The following is an 18,664-nucleotide window of genomic DNA, read 5'->3' on the forward strand; positions in this document are numbered from 1 at the left end:
ATGCGGCTACTCATCTCCCCTGCTGAAAACCCCTCAATCCCCAAACCCTGAAGCTCTGGCACTGAAAAGCCGCAGCCGCTGGGTTCAAGCAGTGAAGTAGTTATTTACCGTGGGCCTTTCCCCAAATACACAAACCAGGGGTCACCAGATGAATTCAATAGCCAGGCCCTCAGCTCTTGTGTGAGAAAATACAGTCCCTGCAGGAAGCTGTTCATTCCTCCCAGGGGTCCCAAAGTCTAATGAGGATCCCAGCGCCCTATGCCCGGCGCTGCACAGACACACAGGCCGGGACAGTCTGACTCCCGCACCCGGAGCCCTAGGGCGAGTCACTCAGATCGCTGGCAGCAGGAGTGTGTGTCTCTTATAAAGCGGGGGCATGCAAATGAGGGAGACAGTTTCCTGTTTAAATCTGAGCCTCTCTCTGCCCAGGCTGCACCCGGAGACACAATCCGCAGCCCCTGGGTCTGTGCAGTGACCAGCGAGTCCCTGAGAACTTTCCTCTCCAGCACTCGGGAAAATGGGATTTTTGCTCCTGTTCGTTTTCGCTGTAGCAGCTTTGGAAGGTATTTTCTTTCTCTGAATAACGGGCAGAGTTAGAACAATAGATGACATTATCGCTGTTTATATACCAATATTTACAACTTGTCTTTATTCCCAGGTGTCCGGTCCCAGGCGCAGCTGGTGGAGTCCGGAGGGGATGTGAAAAAGCCCGGAGACTCTCTCCGCCTCTCCTGCAAAGCCTCCGGGTTCAGCTTCAGCAGCTACTACATGAGCTGGGTCCGACAGGCTCCTGGCAAAGGACTGGAATGGGTCGCTTATCTCAACAGCGCTGGGGGTAATATACAATACCCTGATTCAGTGAAAGGCCGATTCACCATCTCCAGGGATAATCCCAAGAGTGAGCTGTATCTGCAACTGACCGGCCTGAAGCCCGAGGACACCGCCCGCTATTACTGTGCGGGACACAGTGACACGAAACCGGTTTGTGATCATACAAAAACCCAGGCTGCGGAATCGCCCTTCTCCCGGCAGCCGCGCGGGGGCAGCAGTGACACACACACCGCTCCGGGCTCGGACAGGAGACCCGGCACCCGGGTGAATGTAACACAAACCTCCCGGCAGTTTTAACCCTTCCGTTCCCGGGCAACATGTCTCCCCTTCCTGCCCAGAGCCCCGCTGGGCCTGCGGTGCAGAGATCCCTCGCTTCATCTGTGAACCCCAATCCGGAGTGAGTCCTGTTCTGAGTCGCTCTCCCCTCGCAGACCCTGGCGCCTTGACTCTCCTGGGACCCGTCTCTGTGTCAGACTCACAGGACAGCGTCTGTCAGTGTAAAGGAGACAAGCTCATTGCTGGATTGATCCAGTGCCAATCAGAGACAGTGGGATTCATCCTCTTGCCCTCACTGAGGTTTGTGTCACACCCAACGGATGGAGCGAATTCCTCATGGCACCAAATCCTCTGCTAGTGTAAAGTCACTGCAGCTGCTTCCGCTAGACTCGAGTTACTCCTGATTTACACTAACTGGGGATCTGGCTGTAACCGTGCCTTGGTGGGTGACAACTGAGAATATCAAATTCAGGATAAACTGATGAGAAACAGGGCAAATACACCCTAAAACTGGCAGTTATTATCCCATATGATATACCAACCCAGCGACAAAGGTAAACTGCTGTTTCACCACACTGGCTAACAAGAAGTCAGAAAAGCAGTTCCCTTAGGTTTTCCAGTCCTTGTACCACCAACAAAACCACTAGACTTAAAGATGAGTTGTTCTTTAAAACAATTTCAACAAATAGAATCCAGATAATGTCACACCTCCAACACAAAATTGATGCAAGAAGGGGTGTCCCAGGCACTGCTGAATGCAACATTGGATCTTCCCATTCTTGGTTCTGTATTATTACATTCTGTCATCTGCTACCACTGAGAACAGTGGTTCTGTCAGTTTGATTCATCCTCAGCCCCTTCTCCCTAGTTTGGTTCAGCAGGGTTTGTGTTTGTATGGGTTAATTCACTTGCTCTCAATGAGCAGAAAGCCTTAGCAAGAGATCTGGGAAGAGAGAGACTGACTTCTTAAAATTCCACAACAGTCACTTATTTACTCAGTCTCTCACGGGAAAAGCTACTCCAGGCCGCTGCTCCAACCCGGAGAGATTTAGCACATCAGCAGCAGAGAGGGGACAGGACAGAGAGGCCAAGAGAGGGAATATTCATTCACATAGCTGTACCAATTGGGATCCTCCCACTTACCAACTTTATCCCGCAGTGGACATAAAGGCAGTAGGTCTAATGCATATTTACTTCTGGTTCCTCCTGCCAACAAAATGCACCAATGACCACATTTCTAAAAACCCGAAAACAGAATTGTTTCATGTGGCTTGACTTTCTGAAATTCTCTTTGATATTTTTAGGTTAATTAAGTGCTAATGAAGTGCTAACCTCGCTCTTGTCTCTATGAAAGAGAGTAGAACCAGCACTGGAAGACAGAATGGCAGATTTTTATTGATATGTGGTTTTTGCGTTTCTATGCAATATGTGATGCCAATCAAATTCTTTAGGTTCTCCACAAATGTAAGCAATTTCTTCCTAACACAGGGGTTTGTTAAAAAGGGGGGGTTTGCTTGGGGCAGCAAAAAACCTAGAGCCGGCCCTGCCGGTGTCACGTCTGGGCAGGGGCGGCTCTACAAAATAGGCTGCCCCAAGCAGCGCGGAGCGCTGCGCCGCCCTTCCCCAGTCCCGCGGCGGGTCCCCTCTTCCCGCGGCAGGGGAGCTCAACCGGAGCCGCGGGAAGACGGGACCCGCCGCAGGCATGACTGCGGCAGGTCCACCTGCCGCAGGCATGCCGGCGGGAGCTCCACCGGAGCCAAATGACGCCCTCCCAGGATGCCTGCGTCTGGGTCTCTTGAAGGAAGGCTACGGGCTTGTGCAACAGCGGTCGGAGACAGCCCTTGGCTTTCCTGGGCACAGTCCATATTTCAGTCTTACTAGGAGCTGGGCTGCTGCTTCTGAGCGCTCTCTGCTACGTTCGCTCATTTAAAAGGAGCCTGATGTTCCCCAAATCATTAACTGACATGGGTAAGGAGCGTGCTGGAGAAATGCCTGCTGTCCGACGGGTGCTAATTCCGACACTGCCACTTGATCAAAGGGTCAGGTCATTATCTTTAAAAAGTTGTGCCTGAATGAAAGGATTTCTCCCGGCTCAGATTCGTTTCCATGGGGGCGGGGGTGGGAGAGAAGAAGGGGAAAGCCGGGCTAACCCTTGGGGGGGTATATTTCATGGCACTGTCTCCCAGTGCGTCTCCCTGAGCCCCACCGGCTGTACTGCAGCACAGGGTTACCTGGCTGGTGGCACTGATGATGTTACTGGCCTCTCGGGCCTTCCTTCCCGGTCCAGAAGAGCTGGGGCTTAATTCTGGAATTTTTGAAGACGTTGGCGGGAATGCCCCCCTGGAAATGTGCTGCCCCAAGCATGTGCTTACTTTGCTGGTGCCGGTCCTGCTGGGAAGGGAGATGGACTGGAGTGGCTGGTCATCAACTATGACCCTAAGCAAGTCCTACGTCTCCTCCATCCAAGACTGATTCACAGGCTCCAAGGACAGCGCCAACTTCTACCTGCAAATGAGAAGCCTGAGAGCGGAGGACACCGCCGTATATTACTGTGAGAGACATGGCTACACTTGCACGTGTAGAGTACTGTGAGTTAAACCAGCCTTCGGAGAGCGCAATAGGGAAAGCACTGCAGTCTGGCCACACTGACAGCTGCCAGCGCACTGGCGTGGCCACATTTGCGGCACTAGCAGTGGCATTGGGAGCGGTGCATTATGGGCAGCTATCCCAGCAGGCAAGTGACTGCAATGTGCTTTTCCAATGGGGGGTGGGGTGGAGTGTGACAGGGAGTGTGTTGTGTGTATGTGGGGAGAGAGAGAGTGGGTTTGGGGTGGGGCTGAGAGCATGTCAGCCTGCTGCCTTGTAAGTTCAGACCCCCCTCCCCTGCCTGTCTCACTCACACACAGCAATGGTTGCTTTGTCCCAGAGCAGATAAGCAGCTGGCTGTCAGAAACGGAGTTTTCAAAGGGGCTATCGGCATGCCTGCAGTGATTACAAAACAATCACCAGAGCGGCCACTTGACTTGGGGGATTATGGGATGTTTCCGGAGTCTGATCACAGCGCAGTAATGCAATGTGGGAACTTGGCAGATAAGTATGTGAGAGCTGAAGTGTTTAGACTTCAAGGTCGAGGCTAGTTTTTATCTGCTGGTAGGCAGTAAATAGGATGATAAGTCAAACAGGTGTTAGGATGATAATTACCCTATGGGGTTACAGCTGCGGCTGTGTAAATTTTGTTAACCAATTAGCAACTGTTTGCTTGCCTGCTTCAAGAGTATAAAGATGTATGCTGGAGAGAAATAAATGACTTTGCTGCCAATCAAACTGACTGAAGAGCTTTGTTCATGCCCGCTTGAGAGGCACCGAGACGCAACAAATGGTGACCCCGACGTGATTCGTATTGAATCATGATAGTGTCGGGAGCCTGAGCCCAGAGGCGAACGGCCAGGAGCCTGAGCCCAGATGCGGGAGTGCCTATCCAATGCTGAAAGTGTCGGTGGCCTAGTCTCGTGGCCTGTTCCAGGCGGAAGAGCCACGGCGGGAGTGCTGGAGAAGGGCCGGCCCCCGGGCGTCCAAAGGAGAGGCGCATCTGAGCTCAGAGGTGAGCGGCTAATATGGGAACCGCTGCATCAGCGGAAGAAAAGATAACACAGAAGCCTTTATTGCACATTATGAAGCGGCAAGGAGAAAGGCTCCTCTGATATGTTATCCGCCGTGGGGACACAGAAGGGGACTTTCGTTAAACCAAATACAGTCTTTGATAAAACTGTTTGGGAGCGGCTACGCTCCGAGCTTTGGGAGTCGGTGACTCAGGGCGATAAGGAAGCTTTCTCCCTGAGTCAAGTATGGAGTAAAACAAGGAAGAAAATACAGAAGCCTTTATTGCACATTATGAACCGACAGGGGGAAAGAATTTCCCCTGCTGCACTGATTTACTCATTAAGAAGAGAGGGGGAGTTGGGGAGGCTCCTCCTGACCGGCCTTCGGGCACAGGACGAGGAGGTGCTCCGCTGGAAGCGAGCCCTGGACGGGAAGACATTGGAGTGCACGGCGCAGGTAGAGGCTCGTGCCGTGGCCCCGGAGGTCGTTTGGACCTACAAGCAAGTAAGTTGTTTTGGCAGGAGCCCGGAGAAGGCGTCCCACGCTGGCTGGTCTGAGCCTGGGACAGTGCCGGGAAAACCGTTGTGCTTCTCCGGTATGAGCAGCAACAGCTGGGTGTTCTGACACAGGATTTACAGTTTAAAAGAAGCCAAGCAGGGAAAGTAAAAGAACAGCATGAGTTAATCGAAGACAGCTCATTTTGTTTTTCTTTTGGCCCCGGTCAAGGACATATTGCTCACAGCTCACACTAATGAGAGCTGAAAAACCGCCCAAAAAAGCTAATGAAAGCTGCAAAATCCTGCCAGGCACTAATGGAATGTGTTAGCTGTCTCCTTTCACAGGTATGGAAGAGCTGCCCAAAGATTCTAGCAGCCCTGCCATTTTTGCAACCAGGAGACTGACTGCTGGGACCCATGATTTTATTGCAAAAGACCCCTTCACATCAGGAGAATTTTCCTACTGATGATTGGCCTAATTATTTTTTAGTTCCATCGTGCTTTTAAATAGCAGGAAAAAAGGACAAGGTAACGTGCTGGCTAATCTTTCCCTTGTCCGCTGCAGCCCCCACGTCCTGATTATTTCCCCCGTAGAAGCTGAACCACGATGGTGGTGGAAAAGAAGAAAAAACACTCACGTTGTTGATATTGCCAAAGACCAGAAATTCCTGACTAAAAAGACATTGAGAACTGACCCTGGTGAAGAAATAAAGAATTGTACACTGGCAGGAAGAAATTTGGGACTCCTGCTGAGAAATGTGATGTTAATTGGATTTTGGGACTTATTCTACAGGCTGCGCCCTGTGTTTTGGATAAAATTTTTAGCGTATATTGCCCTCCCTAATTGGATTGTAATGATATTACCCCCCCCCCCTCCCTCAGTGTCAGTTTGATCGCCTGACATCTGAGGGATGATTTGGTAATAGAAGTTTGCCACAAGTTGGTGTGCTATAGAGAAGGGGGGAATCCTGTAGAATTTACACCATTTATTTGTTGTGCTTTGTTTTTGTTTGGTGTTGTTGGGGTTATGTTAAGAATTGCATGGTTATATAGGTTGGCTTTATAAAGTTTTAATTTTGGTTTGTGATAGATTGTAGTGTTATGATGTTATGAGTTGGGAATGTTTTGCTTATGCCTTTTTTCTTTTTTTTATTTTTTTATTTTGAGAAAAGGCGGGAGATGTGGGAACTTGGCAGATAAGTATGTGAGAGCTGAAGTGTTTAGACTTCAAGGTCGAGGCTAGTTTTTATCTGCTGGTAGGCAGTAAATAGGATGATAAGTCAAACAGGTGTTAGGATGATAATTACCCTATGGGGTTACAGCTGCGGCTGTGTAAATTTTGTTAACCAATTAGCAACTGTTTGCTTGCCTGCTTCAAGAGTATAAAGATGTATGCTGGAGAGAAATAAATGACTTTGCTGCCAATCAAACTGACTGAAGAGCTTTGTTCATATACGCCTGCGATGCAACAATGCAACACCGTGTTCACTCTGGTGCCGCAGCGCTCCAGTGGGAGCGCAGCAAATGTTATTCCACTTGCCGAGGTGTAGTACCGAAAGTGCTGTAGCCGCGGAGTCAAAGCGCTCTATGTGCTTTCCAGTGTGGATGGGAAGTGAGCGAGGGTGCCCAGGGCTGCTTTATTGCGCTGTAACTCACAAGTGTAGCCAAGTAGCTGTGGTTCTTTCTTCATCTGTCACCCCCTGGAGAGTCTCATGCCTCTTGATATCTCCTGGGCACGGTCTGTACCGATGGGGTAGGCTCCGCGCACATTTTGGAGAACCCCTGCTTCAAGGGAGAGAAATGTATTGATTTCAATGGGCTTTCACCCTCAGACACGATGGGGGTGCATGGCTCTCCTCGCCCATCCACTAGACAGGACTCTCTGCAGAGTACCTCCCCTCGCTAGTGTAGCCCCAGTGGATAAACCTGTTTGCAAATCCCTGATCCAGCAGCTGCTCCTGGGTCCCAGACCAGTGCTCTGTCCTCTGGACCAACCTTCCCACCCTCGCAGCAGCCATGTCCTGCCATGTGCGCTGAGCTGGGCACACCGTCTGTCGGGGGTGTAAAGGAGACACCCGTCCCTGAGGGGACATCTCCGTGTACTGAGTGCTCCCCCCTCCCCCCGTCATCTCTTATATCTGCCCTGGGGAACCCGCATGCAAATCCCCGCCCTGGGGTTCCTGGTTAAATAGCAACCCCTGGTTCTAGGAGCCTCCGTCTCTCCCCAGACACAGAACTGCCCGGTCCTGCCCGCTGGGGAGTTTCCTCCTTCTTTGAAAGCGAGAATGAAATCTCTGCTGCTTTTCCTTTCCCTCTTCTCCACCCTGGCCTGTAAGTCTCTGTGGGGAAGTAGGGGAATTAGGGACACACACAGAGAGCTTCAGTGGCTAAATCATCCCTGGATTTATTTCCCTTTCCCCAGGTGTTCTCTCCCAGGTGCAGCTGGTCCAGTCCGGGCAGGGCGTGGTGAAGCCCGGAGAGACCCTCGCACTGACCTGCGCTGTCTCCGGCTTCTCTATCTCTACTCAGCATTACGACTGGCACTGGATCCGGCAGCCCCCCGGGAAAGGGCTGGAGTGGATGGGACGGGTATATCCGTATAGTAGCGGGACCACAAACTACGCCCCGTCTCTGCAAGGCCGAATCACCATCTCTGCAGACACCGCCAAGAACCAGTTCTCGCTGCAGCTCCGCTCGCTGACAGCTGCAGACACCGGCACCTATTACTGCGCCAGGAGAGACACAGTGACACAGAGCAGAGCGGGACTGGCACAAAAAGTGGAAGCTGTTTCCTAACAGCCCAGGGGGACGACAGTCACAGGGAGAGGTGAGCCCATTGAGAGAAACAGATCACACACGGTGAAGTCACTATGAACAAAATACATAGACAGAGGTGGTTTTGTTTTAAATCCACGCTGTAGTTACCCAGTTTCTCTGGACGCGCCTTACCTTCCGCAGCCACAGAAATCGTCTCAAACTCACTATTAAAACAAAGGTATTTCTCTCATTTAATGGTTATCCGACCGGGCAAGGAAAGATTCATGGCATTAAGAGCTACAGAATAATCGCCCGGTGTGGCTCTTCAGCAGCACGTTGTTTGGAAGCAAACAGCCAACGCCTCACTCTGGCCCTGTGCCTGCACCGTGCTGAGCCGGGTAAATCTCTTCCCCTCTCGGGCCAGAGATGAATCTCTGTGGGTGAAATTCACCCCAGTGCCCAGAGCCCAGCACAAAGGCCTGACCCCCTAGTGAGCCCCACCTAACCACCAAGCGCCCTTTTAACATTTCACAGGCCCGGTCCTGTCATCCTTACAGGACCCAACTTCTCTGTTTTTACCGCATTTCCTCTAAGGCGCCGCCTTCTGTGCCTCTGGGCCCCAGATTCAGCCTCATGGAACCGATTCATAACAAAGTGCAAGTTTACAGAGATCCAAACACAAGGCATAGTTCAGATTTCCCAGGACTTTCCCAGTCCCACGCAGACGCTTAGAGGTGAACAATCCGGATTCTCCCCTGCTCTGCACCTTGTGTTCCACGTTTAACCTCTGCAAGCAGATGGGATGTGGCCCTGTTCTGCCCTACAGCGCCTCCTGCCCTTTCAGAACAGGGGAAAGTTTCAGCTCAGATGTCTACAGTCTACTACAGCTGATGTATAGAACAGGGGCCGAAGCCCAGTTTGTCAGGTGACCAGAGCCACAATGTAAATAACCTGCTGGTGAAGACTCCACCGGAACGGGTCACAAACACTTCACAGGCTGAACTTTATTCATCTCCGCCCAGCCTCGGTGCATAGACTGTCAAGGTCACTTTCCGAGCGGTTCCCTGGCTTAGAACAAGGGGCTGCAGGGACCAACTCCCAGAGTCCCGCAACCAGCTCCTCCCCTCGCCCCGCTGTGGTGGGGTGTCACTGTAGCGCAGACTCTCTTCTGCCTGGGGGCGTGTTTGGTCTCCCGTCAGGTGACGGGGGATGTGTTTGTTGTGGCCGGTTCCCTCTTCTCACCCCTCCCATGGGGGCCCAGCCGCAGGTTGTTCTGACCCAGGCGGATCCTGAAGTGAAGCAGCCCGGAGCATCCACCCCGCTGAAACGCTCCGGCACCGGGTTTAATCCCAAGGACCGGGGGTCCAACGGGAAACGGGAAGGGGGTTCGGGTGGCTGCTGAGTTACCACAAGCCATCAGTGGCAACCTGCTCCTCCGCCACCCTCCAGGGGCGATTCACACACCCCGATCTGTTTGTCTCTCCCTTATCTGTTTTCCTCTCAGGGCCTGGCCACGCTGGAAACTTCAAAGCGCTGTGGCGGGAGGGCTCCCGGCAGCACTTTGAAGTGCGAGTGTGGTCCCGTGGAGCCTGGGAGAGCTCTCCCCGCGCTCCTGGTAATCCACCTCCAGGAGAGGAATAGCTCCAATGGCTGGGAGTCTGTCTACACTACGCTTTAAAGCGCTCAGACTTGCTGCGCTCAGGGGGGGTGATTCTTCCCTGGCTACACTCAAAACTTCAAAGCGCTGCCGCCTGAGCTTTGAGGTGCGAGTGTGATCTCGCCCCAGTGTGGAGCTCTCCCAGCGCTGCAGGTCTCCACCTCCACAGGCACTGTATACACACCCCGAGGGAGAAATTTGCAGCGCTGTAAAGTGCCAGTGTAGCCAAGACCCTGATGTCCCTCCTTCACCCTGCTTTACACTAGCCTGGGGAAGACAGGAAGGAGCTACAGAACCAAGGTGGAACCTGAACTGGATTTTTTCACACCCTGGTTTTGCCACAGTTTGCACACACCGGAGGAAGGCGGAATTGTGCTTCCTGAACACGCTGCTTCATTTGCAAAGCCACTGGGGTTCCGGAATAGCCGATGCCACGTTCTGCAGGAAGCGGGAAATGCGGCCACGAGGCCTAAATTCACCGGCAGAGCGTGGAAATTCCCTGCACAAAAGCTATTGGATTGAGCTGTATCCAAACTCCAAGTTTCTTGCACGTGCCCATTCATAATAAAATATTCCATGTGCAGAGAGCGTCTCAGTGTAAGAACTGCCTGTTTTAAAATAATCCTGTTTTTTTGAGCCCACGGAAATTTAACACCACAGTTGTCTGATTTATTCATGCGTGAGACAGTCATTCTGCTTCTGTGTTTCAATAAATCCGTTTAGACTGAAATCACATTCAAGATTACAACGAGGCGGAACAGAACCAGTTTCACAAGCGGCGTCAACATGTAGCATCGCATCATTTTCCTTCCTTCGGCCCGGCCTGCAAAAGTTTGGCCACTAACTAAAAGTGTAGCAGGGGAATCATTTAACGTGAGAGTTTTGAAGGAGGTATCACAAAACGTGGAGAGAGGCTGAATGCTCCAGTCCGGCAGAGCTGCCTTTACCACATATTGACAGTGACTCAGCTGTGACTTGATGACTCCTGGTCCCATTCAAGTCAAAGGTAAAACTCCTATTGGCTCAGCGGGACCGGGAGTTACTCCCCAGTGACGGAAATATGTGTCAGACTCATAACAGAGGCACAAGAGGACAGAACTATGTGTGCATGTGCAAAAGGAGGGATTTCGGGATATGTCATATAACCGTGTTGGGTAATTAAATCCGAATTGCTGAATCTATGTAGGATTCATCCTCATATCTCTGGCTTTATGATACGCCATTTCTCCAACTGCAAACACCTGCACTGAAGTTTCAAGCAATAGCCCAGAATTTTCCCGATTCAGGGGTATGAACACAGGGCGTCATCCAGCTAACACTGAATTAACAGCCGCTTGGGTGAGGCTTTTCCCCTTTCACTGTCACGGGTTTTCCATCATTACTGAGGGGCATTGACAGCGCACTTCCCACAACAACGCGTCTTTACTCAAGTTACCCAGGTCAGAAAACAATCAGATTTCCCAGGGTGAGGAGAATCCACCCAATGTATCGCTGGAAATGTTCCGATGAAGCGTTGGAAACACACCAGTTCATTTCAATGATCTTTAGACAGGACCGAGTTAAGAGACATTCCTCTGTTATAGGCCCTTACATATACCAACACATCTGAGCCCGTAAAAACCCACATGCAACCACACACACACACACACACACACTTGTTGCTTCTTTCACCCATACAAAGACCTATACAGCGGAACACACACATAGAAGCGGACAAGCGCCCTCCCACACACATAACCATACACTCTAGCACTCACACAGAGATACACACGCAGAAGCACACGTGCTAATAAGCACACAGAAAAAGCCTTCAGACAACTTCTGTGGGTGATAAAGTTGAAAAGACTGGATCTGAAAAGTCTTAGCCAAATTCTCTTCTCGGTTACACTATCCTAAATCCGGAACCCATGCCCGGCACTAAATTTAATTATTCAAGATTTCTAAAAAAAAACAGGAGTTCTTGTGGCACCTTAAAGACTAACAAATTTATTTAAGCATGAGCTTTCGTGAGCTACAGCTCAATTCTTCGGATTTCTAGTGACTAAATCAGAGCAGCCTGACCTAACACGGAGTGATCTGTGCAACCAGTTTAGAGAGCTGGTCGACTGCCTTTACCTACCCGTTACTGCGCGGTGCATGGCGGGGGTCCGTAGATCACTTTCCCATAGTGCTCAGCACCAAACAGAGACTCGGCACGGCTGGGAATTTATTTCCAGTTATGCCACTTATTTCCTGGCTGGTCTAAGGCCAATCTCTTCACTTCCACGTGCCTCAGTTTTCTCTCGGGCAAAAAGTGGGGATAATGCCTCTTATCTCCTCTGTAGAGTGCTCAGAAATGTCTGGAGGAAAACCACTGTACAGAAAATAGGGTTTACTATCATCCTCCGTACTGGGATTATCTCACAGCTCATGCAGAAATGATAGTGAGTCCCTGACAGGCTGAGGTTCATGACCTTAATAATATTCGGGAAAATCCTTTATTCCCTAATCCCGTAAATAGTTTCACTATGATCAGTCAGATTTGGTATTTTATCCATACCTGGGAATCTGACAGGAGTCTCCTACTAATTTCATTCCTCTGAGAGTTCTCTGCTTCAGTCACAGCTGCTGATCCTCTGAGGGAAGCATCCTCTTCATCGTAATTAGCTCTGTTCTAGTGATAAATCCATTGCCTCTGGTGAAGACATTTTCAATTGGCATTTCAAGAATCAACTAACAACTTGCTGCCTCAGGGTTATGAACACAGGGCCTGACACAGCTCGCCTTGCACTCAACAGGAGGGTTTCCGTGGGGTTGGGAAGGGTTTTGTGTCAGGCTCTGAAGGAATGTGAGACGCTTTCCTTATACTAGACATTTCTTGCCCAAGTTAATCATTGCACCCAGCCAGCTGTTTTCTCATGGGAATGAATATCTATCCCCTGGCAGTTACCAGCCAGTCCCCAGAGCAATTTCTCCTCTAACTCCAAGGACACCTGACCAAAAGTGCCAACGGGAAGGCTAGAATTTTTTGAAATTGGGAAAGACACTTTCCCTTTGTCTGTTGTTCTCTCTGGGCTGCAGGGACATGGAGCAGGAATGTTGTGTGGTTTGAATCAGGTAGTGATCGGGAATGTTTAGATAGACGTCATCAGGTTTATCTCTTTCTTTTGGCTTGTGGAGCTCCTCTGTGCTAACCCCAGATGCATTTGTTTGCTTGTAACCTTTAAGCTGAACCCCCAAGAAAGCTTTTTGGGGAATTGCTCTTTTAAAATCTAGCAAAAGCTTAAATTCCAGATTATTTTCTTGCGTTTTGTTTTTAATAAAATTTACCTTTTTAAATAACAGGATTTGGATTTTTTCTGTCCTAAGAGGTTTGTACAAATGCTTTTTCATTAGCTCGTGGCACCAGTTAATGTCCTTTGTTTTCTCTCTCAGCTCTTGGGGTGTGTGTGAAAGGGCTGGAGGGTACCCCACCAGGAGGAATTCCCAAGTGCTCCTTCCTGGTTCCAAGGTTGTGTTGTTGTTTGTTTGTTTGTTTGTTTTGGGGGGTTGCAATTTGGTGGTGGCAGTGTTTACCAAGCCAAGGTCACAGAAGAGCTGTAACATTGGGAGTTTAATACAAGCTTGGAGTAGCAAGTATTATTTTTTTTTATAATTAACTGCACCCAGATGAGGCACGAAAGTCACGTTATCCCCATTTCACAGCCTGAGAACTGAGGCGCACCTTTGGGAGTTGGGCGCTTCGGTGCATTAGAAAATCTCTCTGATGCGTCAATACCTGGAACAATCCGGATCCCAGTGACTTGCCCCGGGAGACACAGGAAGTCTGAGACAGAGCAGTACACCCCAGGGCAGGCGGAGTCCCAAGTGAGCCCCGACCCATGAGGGACCCTTCCTCGCTTCGTTGTGCTTCTCTGATCTCCAGGCAGGTGAATTGGGCTCTTTCAGCGCGGAGGTTTTATGTGTCACAAGGATCGGGATATGCAAACGAGGGTGGTGGGTGCCTGTTTAAATCTGAGCCTCTCTCTGCCCAGGCTGCACCCGGACACACAATCCGCAGCCCCTGGGTCTGCGCAGTGACCAGCCAATCAATCCCCTGAGAACTTTTCCCTCCAGCACCCGGGATAATGAGACTTTGGCTCCTCTTAGTTTTCGCTGCTGCGGCTTTGGAAGGTATTTTCCTCCCCAGTCAACCCATGTAAAGTCCAAGGGATTATTATATGGACGGTGCTGCAATGGGAGTGATTTATAACCTACCTTTACTCTGTGCTCTCAGGGGCTTTATTGGAAAAATGTGGCTCATTGTTCACTTTTTGACTTAAATACGCTCGTTCAATCCGCTGCTGCTTTTAGATTTTATTTACAAATTTTCCCTTCTCCCCCAGGGGCCCGCTCCCAGGTGGTTCTGACCCAGTCGGGGCCAGCGCTGAAGAAGCCCGGAGAGTCCCATACGCTGCAATGTGCCACCAGCGGGTTCACTCTGAGCAGCACCTGGATGGGCTGGGTCAGACAGGAGCCCGGGAAGGGGCTGGAGTGGCTGGTCAGCTACTATAATCCCTCAAGCAAGTACTACGCCTCCTCCATCCAGGGCCGATTCACGGCCTCCAAGGACAGCTCCAGCTTCTACCTGCAAATGCCCGGCCTGAAAGCGGAGGACACCGCCGTGTATTACTGCGCGAGAGACACAGTGAGGGGAAGCGAGTCTGAGCTCAGACAAAAACCTGCCTGGCAGCTGCAGAGGAAGTTCTCTGCCTGGGGTCGCTAGCGCGCCGCAGACTGCACAGAACTCGGTCATGGGAGCATCGGAGAGAAAGGGGCCGGGGAAGGAATGTCGTTCCCTGGATTATAAATAGTTGAGGGTAAAGGGCATTTCTAAGTGAGTTTTAAAGAGTCACCCTGGAGTTGCTCTGTACGTCAGACATTGCCCCGCTAAGAGCTCCTGTCAGCCGTGTTTCTATTCCAAACACACACACACAAACACAGAGACACATCATGACACCTACACAGACACACAATCACAGACATACACTCATACAAGCACCCCCCCACACACATCCACACCTTCAAGCACTTACACTAAGATACACAAACAAAAACACACATGCAGATACACACCCTGAAAAAGCCTTCTGACAATTTCTGAGTGTGTCAAAGGGGATGAGACTGGATTTGAAAAGATTCAGCCAAATTCTGCTCTGAGTTACATTGGCCTAAATCCGGGGTCACTCCCCTGAACTAAACAGATTTATTCCAGATTTACACTCAGCAACTGACAACGGAATCAGACCTAGCACGGAGTGGAAAATAGCCCGTTTACACAGCTGGTCTACTGCCTTTACTGCACTATGCATTGTAGGTGTCCATAGGGTAAGCACCAAATTGAGATTTAAAAGAGCTAAAATTTACTTCCAGTTCTGCTACTTATTTCCTGGGTGATCTTGGGTCAGTCACTTCACTGCCACGTGCTTCAGTTTCCTCATGTGAAATATCATTATAACGCTGCTCATCTGCTTTGTAAAGTGCTCTGAAATCTATGGCTATATAGGAGGCCTTCAGAACATGCTCTGGCAAAGAATTCAACAGGTTGACTGTGTTGTATGAAGAAATACGTCCTTTTATTTGTTTTAAACATGCTGCCTATTAATTTCAATTGGTGACCTCTAGTTCTTGTGTTATGAGAAGTAGTAAACAGCATGTCCTTATCTACTTTCTCTACACCAGTCATGATTTTATAGACTTCAAACATATCTCCCCTTAGCCGTCTCTTTTCTAACCTGAAAAGTTCTAATTTTATTAATCTCTCCTCATACAGAAGCCCTTCCATAATCCAAGCAGGGCTGCCCAGAGGATTCTTGGGGCCTGGGGTCTTCGGCAGCAGGGGGCCCTTTAGTTCCAGACCCGCCGCCGAAGTGGGGGAATACACACTTCTTCAGATGCAAGTGGTGGAAATTTCCACCACTTGCATCTGAAGAAGTGGGTATTCACCCACGAAAGCTCATGCTGCAGAACGTCTGTTAGTCTATAAGGTGCCACAGGATTCTTTGTTGCTTTTACAGATCCAGACTAACACGGCTACCCCTCTGATACTAGATAATAATGTGTCTCATCCACACGAGCCATTAACTGATGACCACTAGGCAGGTGCCACATTTATGAGGACTACGGAGAGAAGTAATTTACCCGAGCTTTGCATAAGAGGGCGGGGTAGGCAAATGAATATTTTGCTTCCTCTTAAGAATAGAATATTTCCGTTCTTTATTTCAGCGGTCCCTGCAGAAGTCAAATCTGTGTCACTCCCTTTGGGTCTTCGGCCTGTTCCTAGCTGATTTCCAGGAGGGAAGATGAAGAATTTGCTTCTCTCTCTCCTTCTCTTTGCTATTGCAGCATGTAAGTACGATAGGAGGGAGCAGTCTCCCCTCTCTACCAATCCCGCTGCTGTCATCTCTCTACTGAGATTTCTCCTTGCTCTTTGCAGGTGTCCGTTCCCAGGTTACACTGCTGCAGACCGGAGCAGCCCAGGTGAAGCCCTCACAGACCCTGAGACTGACCTGCTCCGTGTCTGGATTCTCTCTCACTGAGTACGGGTATGGAGTGGGCTGGGTTCGACAGCCCCCGGGGAAAGGCCTGGAGTGGTTATCCACTGTGTATTGGGATGATGACAAATATTACCAGGAGTCTCTGAAAAACCGACTGACCATCTCGAGGGACACCTCTAAAAGCGAGGTGTATTTGGAAATGAGAGGCCTGGAAGCCGGAGACAGCGGCACCTATTACTGCGCCAGGAGATACACAGTGACACAGAGCAAAGCAGGGACTCGTACAAAAAGGGGAAGCGGATTCTGAGCAGCGCAGTGAGGCCAGATTAACTCAGAGCAACGAGGTTCCCCCAACTAAACTCCCTGTAAATGGAAAGAAAATGCAGGACAGGCGAAAACGAAAACAGAGTGGTCAAAAACAGCTTCTTAATTTTTCCCCTCTCAACATGATACTGCAGAAAGAGGAATCGCGAGATTCAGTGACACACTCCAGATCCCCTGGACAAAAAGCAACCCGCTTAATTAAACATATATGACTTCCAAGCGTTTCACCATTAAATATGTGAATACATCCAGTCGTTATCAAATGGCAAAGAAAGAGAGAGAGAGAGAGAGAGAGAAAGGGGTGTGTGTGTCTATCCATAAATATGTATCTTAGATAGATAGATAGATAGATAGATAGATAGAGGGGGTGTCTGGGGATAGATAGATAGATAGATAGATAGATAGATAGATAGATACTGGAATAATGTTTTAGTTGTTTTGTAAAATGCCTAGTATAGTTCTGGATGTTGTATCTGTAGGAAGAAAACAAACAGCAAGAAAAATGACAACGAAGAAAACGAAAAGGATCAAGGATGTAAAGTGGGCCTAGAATAATGACGAAAATAGTAACAAGATAGGCTTTTATTGTTACTGTAGCCACTTTGGAAGGTATTTTCCTCCTCTGAATAACTGGCAGAGTTAGAAGAATATTGTGTTACCGCTATTTTTATACCGATATTTACAACCTGTCTTTATTCCCAGGTGTCCGGTCCCAGTCGCTGGTGGAGTCCGGAGGGATGTGAAGAAGCCCAGAGACTCTCTCCGCCTCTCCTGCAAAGCCTCCGGGTTCACCTTCAGCAGCTTTTGCTCCTTGTAATTTTCTCTGTAGCGGCTTTAGACGGTATTTGCCTTCTCTGAATAACTGGCAGTTCGAAGAATACTGTATTATCATTGCTTTTTATATCAACATTTACAACCTATCTGTATTCCCAGGTGCCTGATCCCAGGTTCAGCTGGTGGAGTCTGGAGGGGATGTGAAAAAGCCCGGTAACCCTTCTGTTCCCAGGCAATGTGTCTCCCCTTCCGGCCTAGAGCCCCGCTGGGCCTGCGGTGCAGAGACCCCTCGCTTCATCTGTGAACCCCAGTCTGGGAGAGGCGGCTGCTGAGGGAGAAGCAGAGGCCCATGGTGGGGGGCAGGTGGGCACTAGGGTCACAGAACGCAGCTCCCACTGAGTGAGATTTGGCCCAGGACTCCCCAAAGGCTTGTGTGACAGTCCCACCCTGCATTAGCTACCAGCCAATTGTCACTGTCAGGTCTCCCATGGCTACAAAAAGCTGAACCTGCTTCCCCTTGTACTCAGAGAGAGTCTAAGATTCTGGTCCTGCTGCCAAATACTCGTGTCTCCCCCGGTCTAACCTAGGGGTGGGCAAACTTTTTGGCCCAAGGGCCACACCTGGGTGGGGAAATTCCATGCAGGGCCATGAATGTAAGGCTGGGGCAGGGGGTTGGGGTTCAGAAGGGGGGTCAGAGTGAGGGAGGGGGCTCATGGCTGGGGGCAGGGGGCCCAGAGCAGGGGAAGGGATGTGGGAGGGGACTCAAGGCAGAGGGTTTGGGTGCAGGAGGGGTGCGGGGTGCAGGGTCCTGCCCAGTGCTGCTTACCTGGAGTGGCAGCAGCGTGCACCGGGGATAAGACAGGCTCCCTGCCTGCCTGCCCTGGTCAGGCACCACTCTCAGAAGCAGCTGGCACCACGTCCCTGCGGCCCCTGAGAGAGGAGGGTGGGCAGAGGATTCCACCCGCTGCCCTCTCCTGTGACTACCTCCCCCAAAGCTCCCATTGGCCACAGTTCCCCGTTCCCGGCCAATGGCAGTTGTGGGGAGGGGGTGCCTGCAGGTGAGGGCAGCACGTGGAGCCCTCTGCCTCCCCCCTCCCAAAGGCCGCAGGGATGTGGTGCCGGCTGCTTCCATGAGCAGCGCGAAGCCCATGGCACCAACCGGTGGCAATCTCATGGGACAGATCCAAAGCCTTGATGGGTCGGATCCAGCCCACAGGCTGTAGTTTGCCCACCCCGGTCTAAGCCAAAGGCAAGGAGGAATAAGGGAAGCTTTGCCCTGACCCCAGAACACGCTCTATCAGGCAGGGAAGGATGTCTTGGGATTTGAGATCATTTTACTTCTCCCTTAGGTAAAAGCACAGTCATGATCCCCCAGCCCAGGCACTTCACAACACAGAATAAGGGACCCTCTGAGTCCTTTTCACTGTTGCAAC

At 50.4% G+C, this 18,664-nt stretch overlaps 4 gene segments (V, D, J or C); all 4 read left to right on the top strand.

Annotated features, from left to right (window-relative positions):
• The first annotated feature begins 475 nt into the window (after positions 1-475).
• LOC120380797 lies at positions 476-1,128 on the top strand. The segment is given in 2 exon segments: positions 476-563; positions 659-1,128. Coding segments are annotated over 2 exon segments (516 nt in total).
• A 6,305-nt stretch (positions 1,129-7,433) lies between these two features.
• On the top strand, positions 7,434-8,181 carry LOC120380461. The segment is given in 2 exon segments: positions 7,434-7,535; positions 7,627-8,181. Coding segments are annotated over 2 exon segments (420 nt in total).
• A 5,472-nt stretch (positions 8,182-13,653) lies between these two features.
• On the top strand, positions 13,654-14,362 carry LOC120380798. The segment is given in 2 exon segments: positions 13,654-13,770; positions 13,983-14,362. Coding segments are annotated over 2 exon segments (426 nt in total).
• Positions 14,363-15,865: 1,503 nt separating this feature from the next.
• LOC120380463 lies at positions 15,866-16,467 on the top strand. The segment is given in 2 exon segments: positions 15,866-15,984; positions 16,073-16,467. Coding segments are annotated over 2 exon segments (414 nt in total).
• Positions 16,468-18,664: the final 2,197 nt, after the last annotated feature.

The sequence above is a fragment of the Mauremys reevesii genome, linkage group 13 (genome assembly GCF_016161935.1).
Source record: "Mauremys reevesii isolate NIE-2019 linkage group 13, ASM1616193v1, whole genome shotgun sequence".
Taxonomy (NCBI): Eukaryota; Metazoa; Chordata; order Testudines; family Geoemydidae; genus Mauremys; species Mauremys reevesii.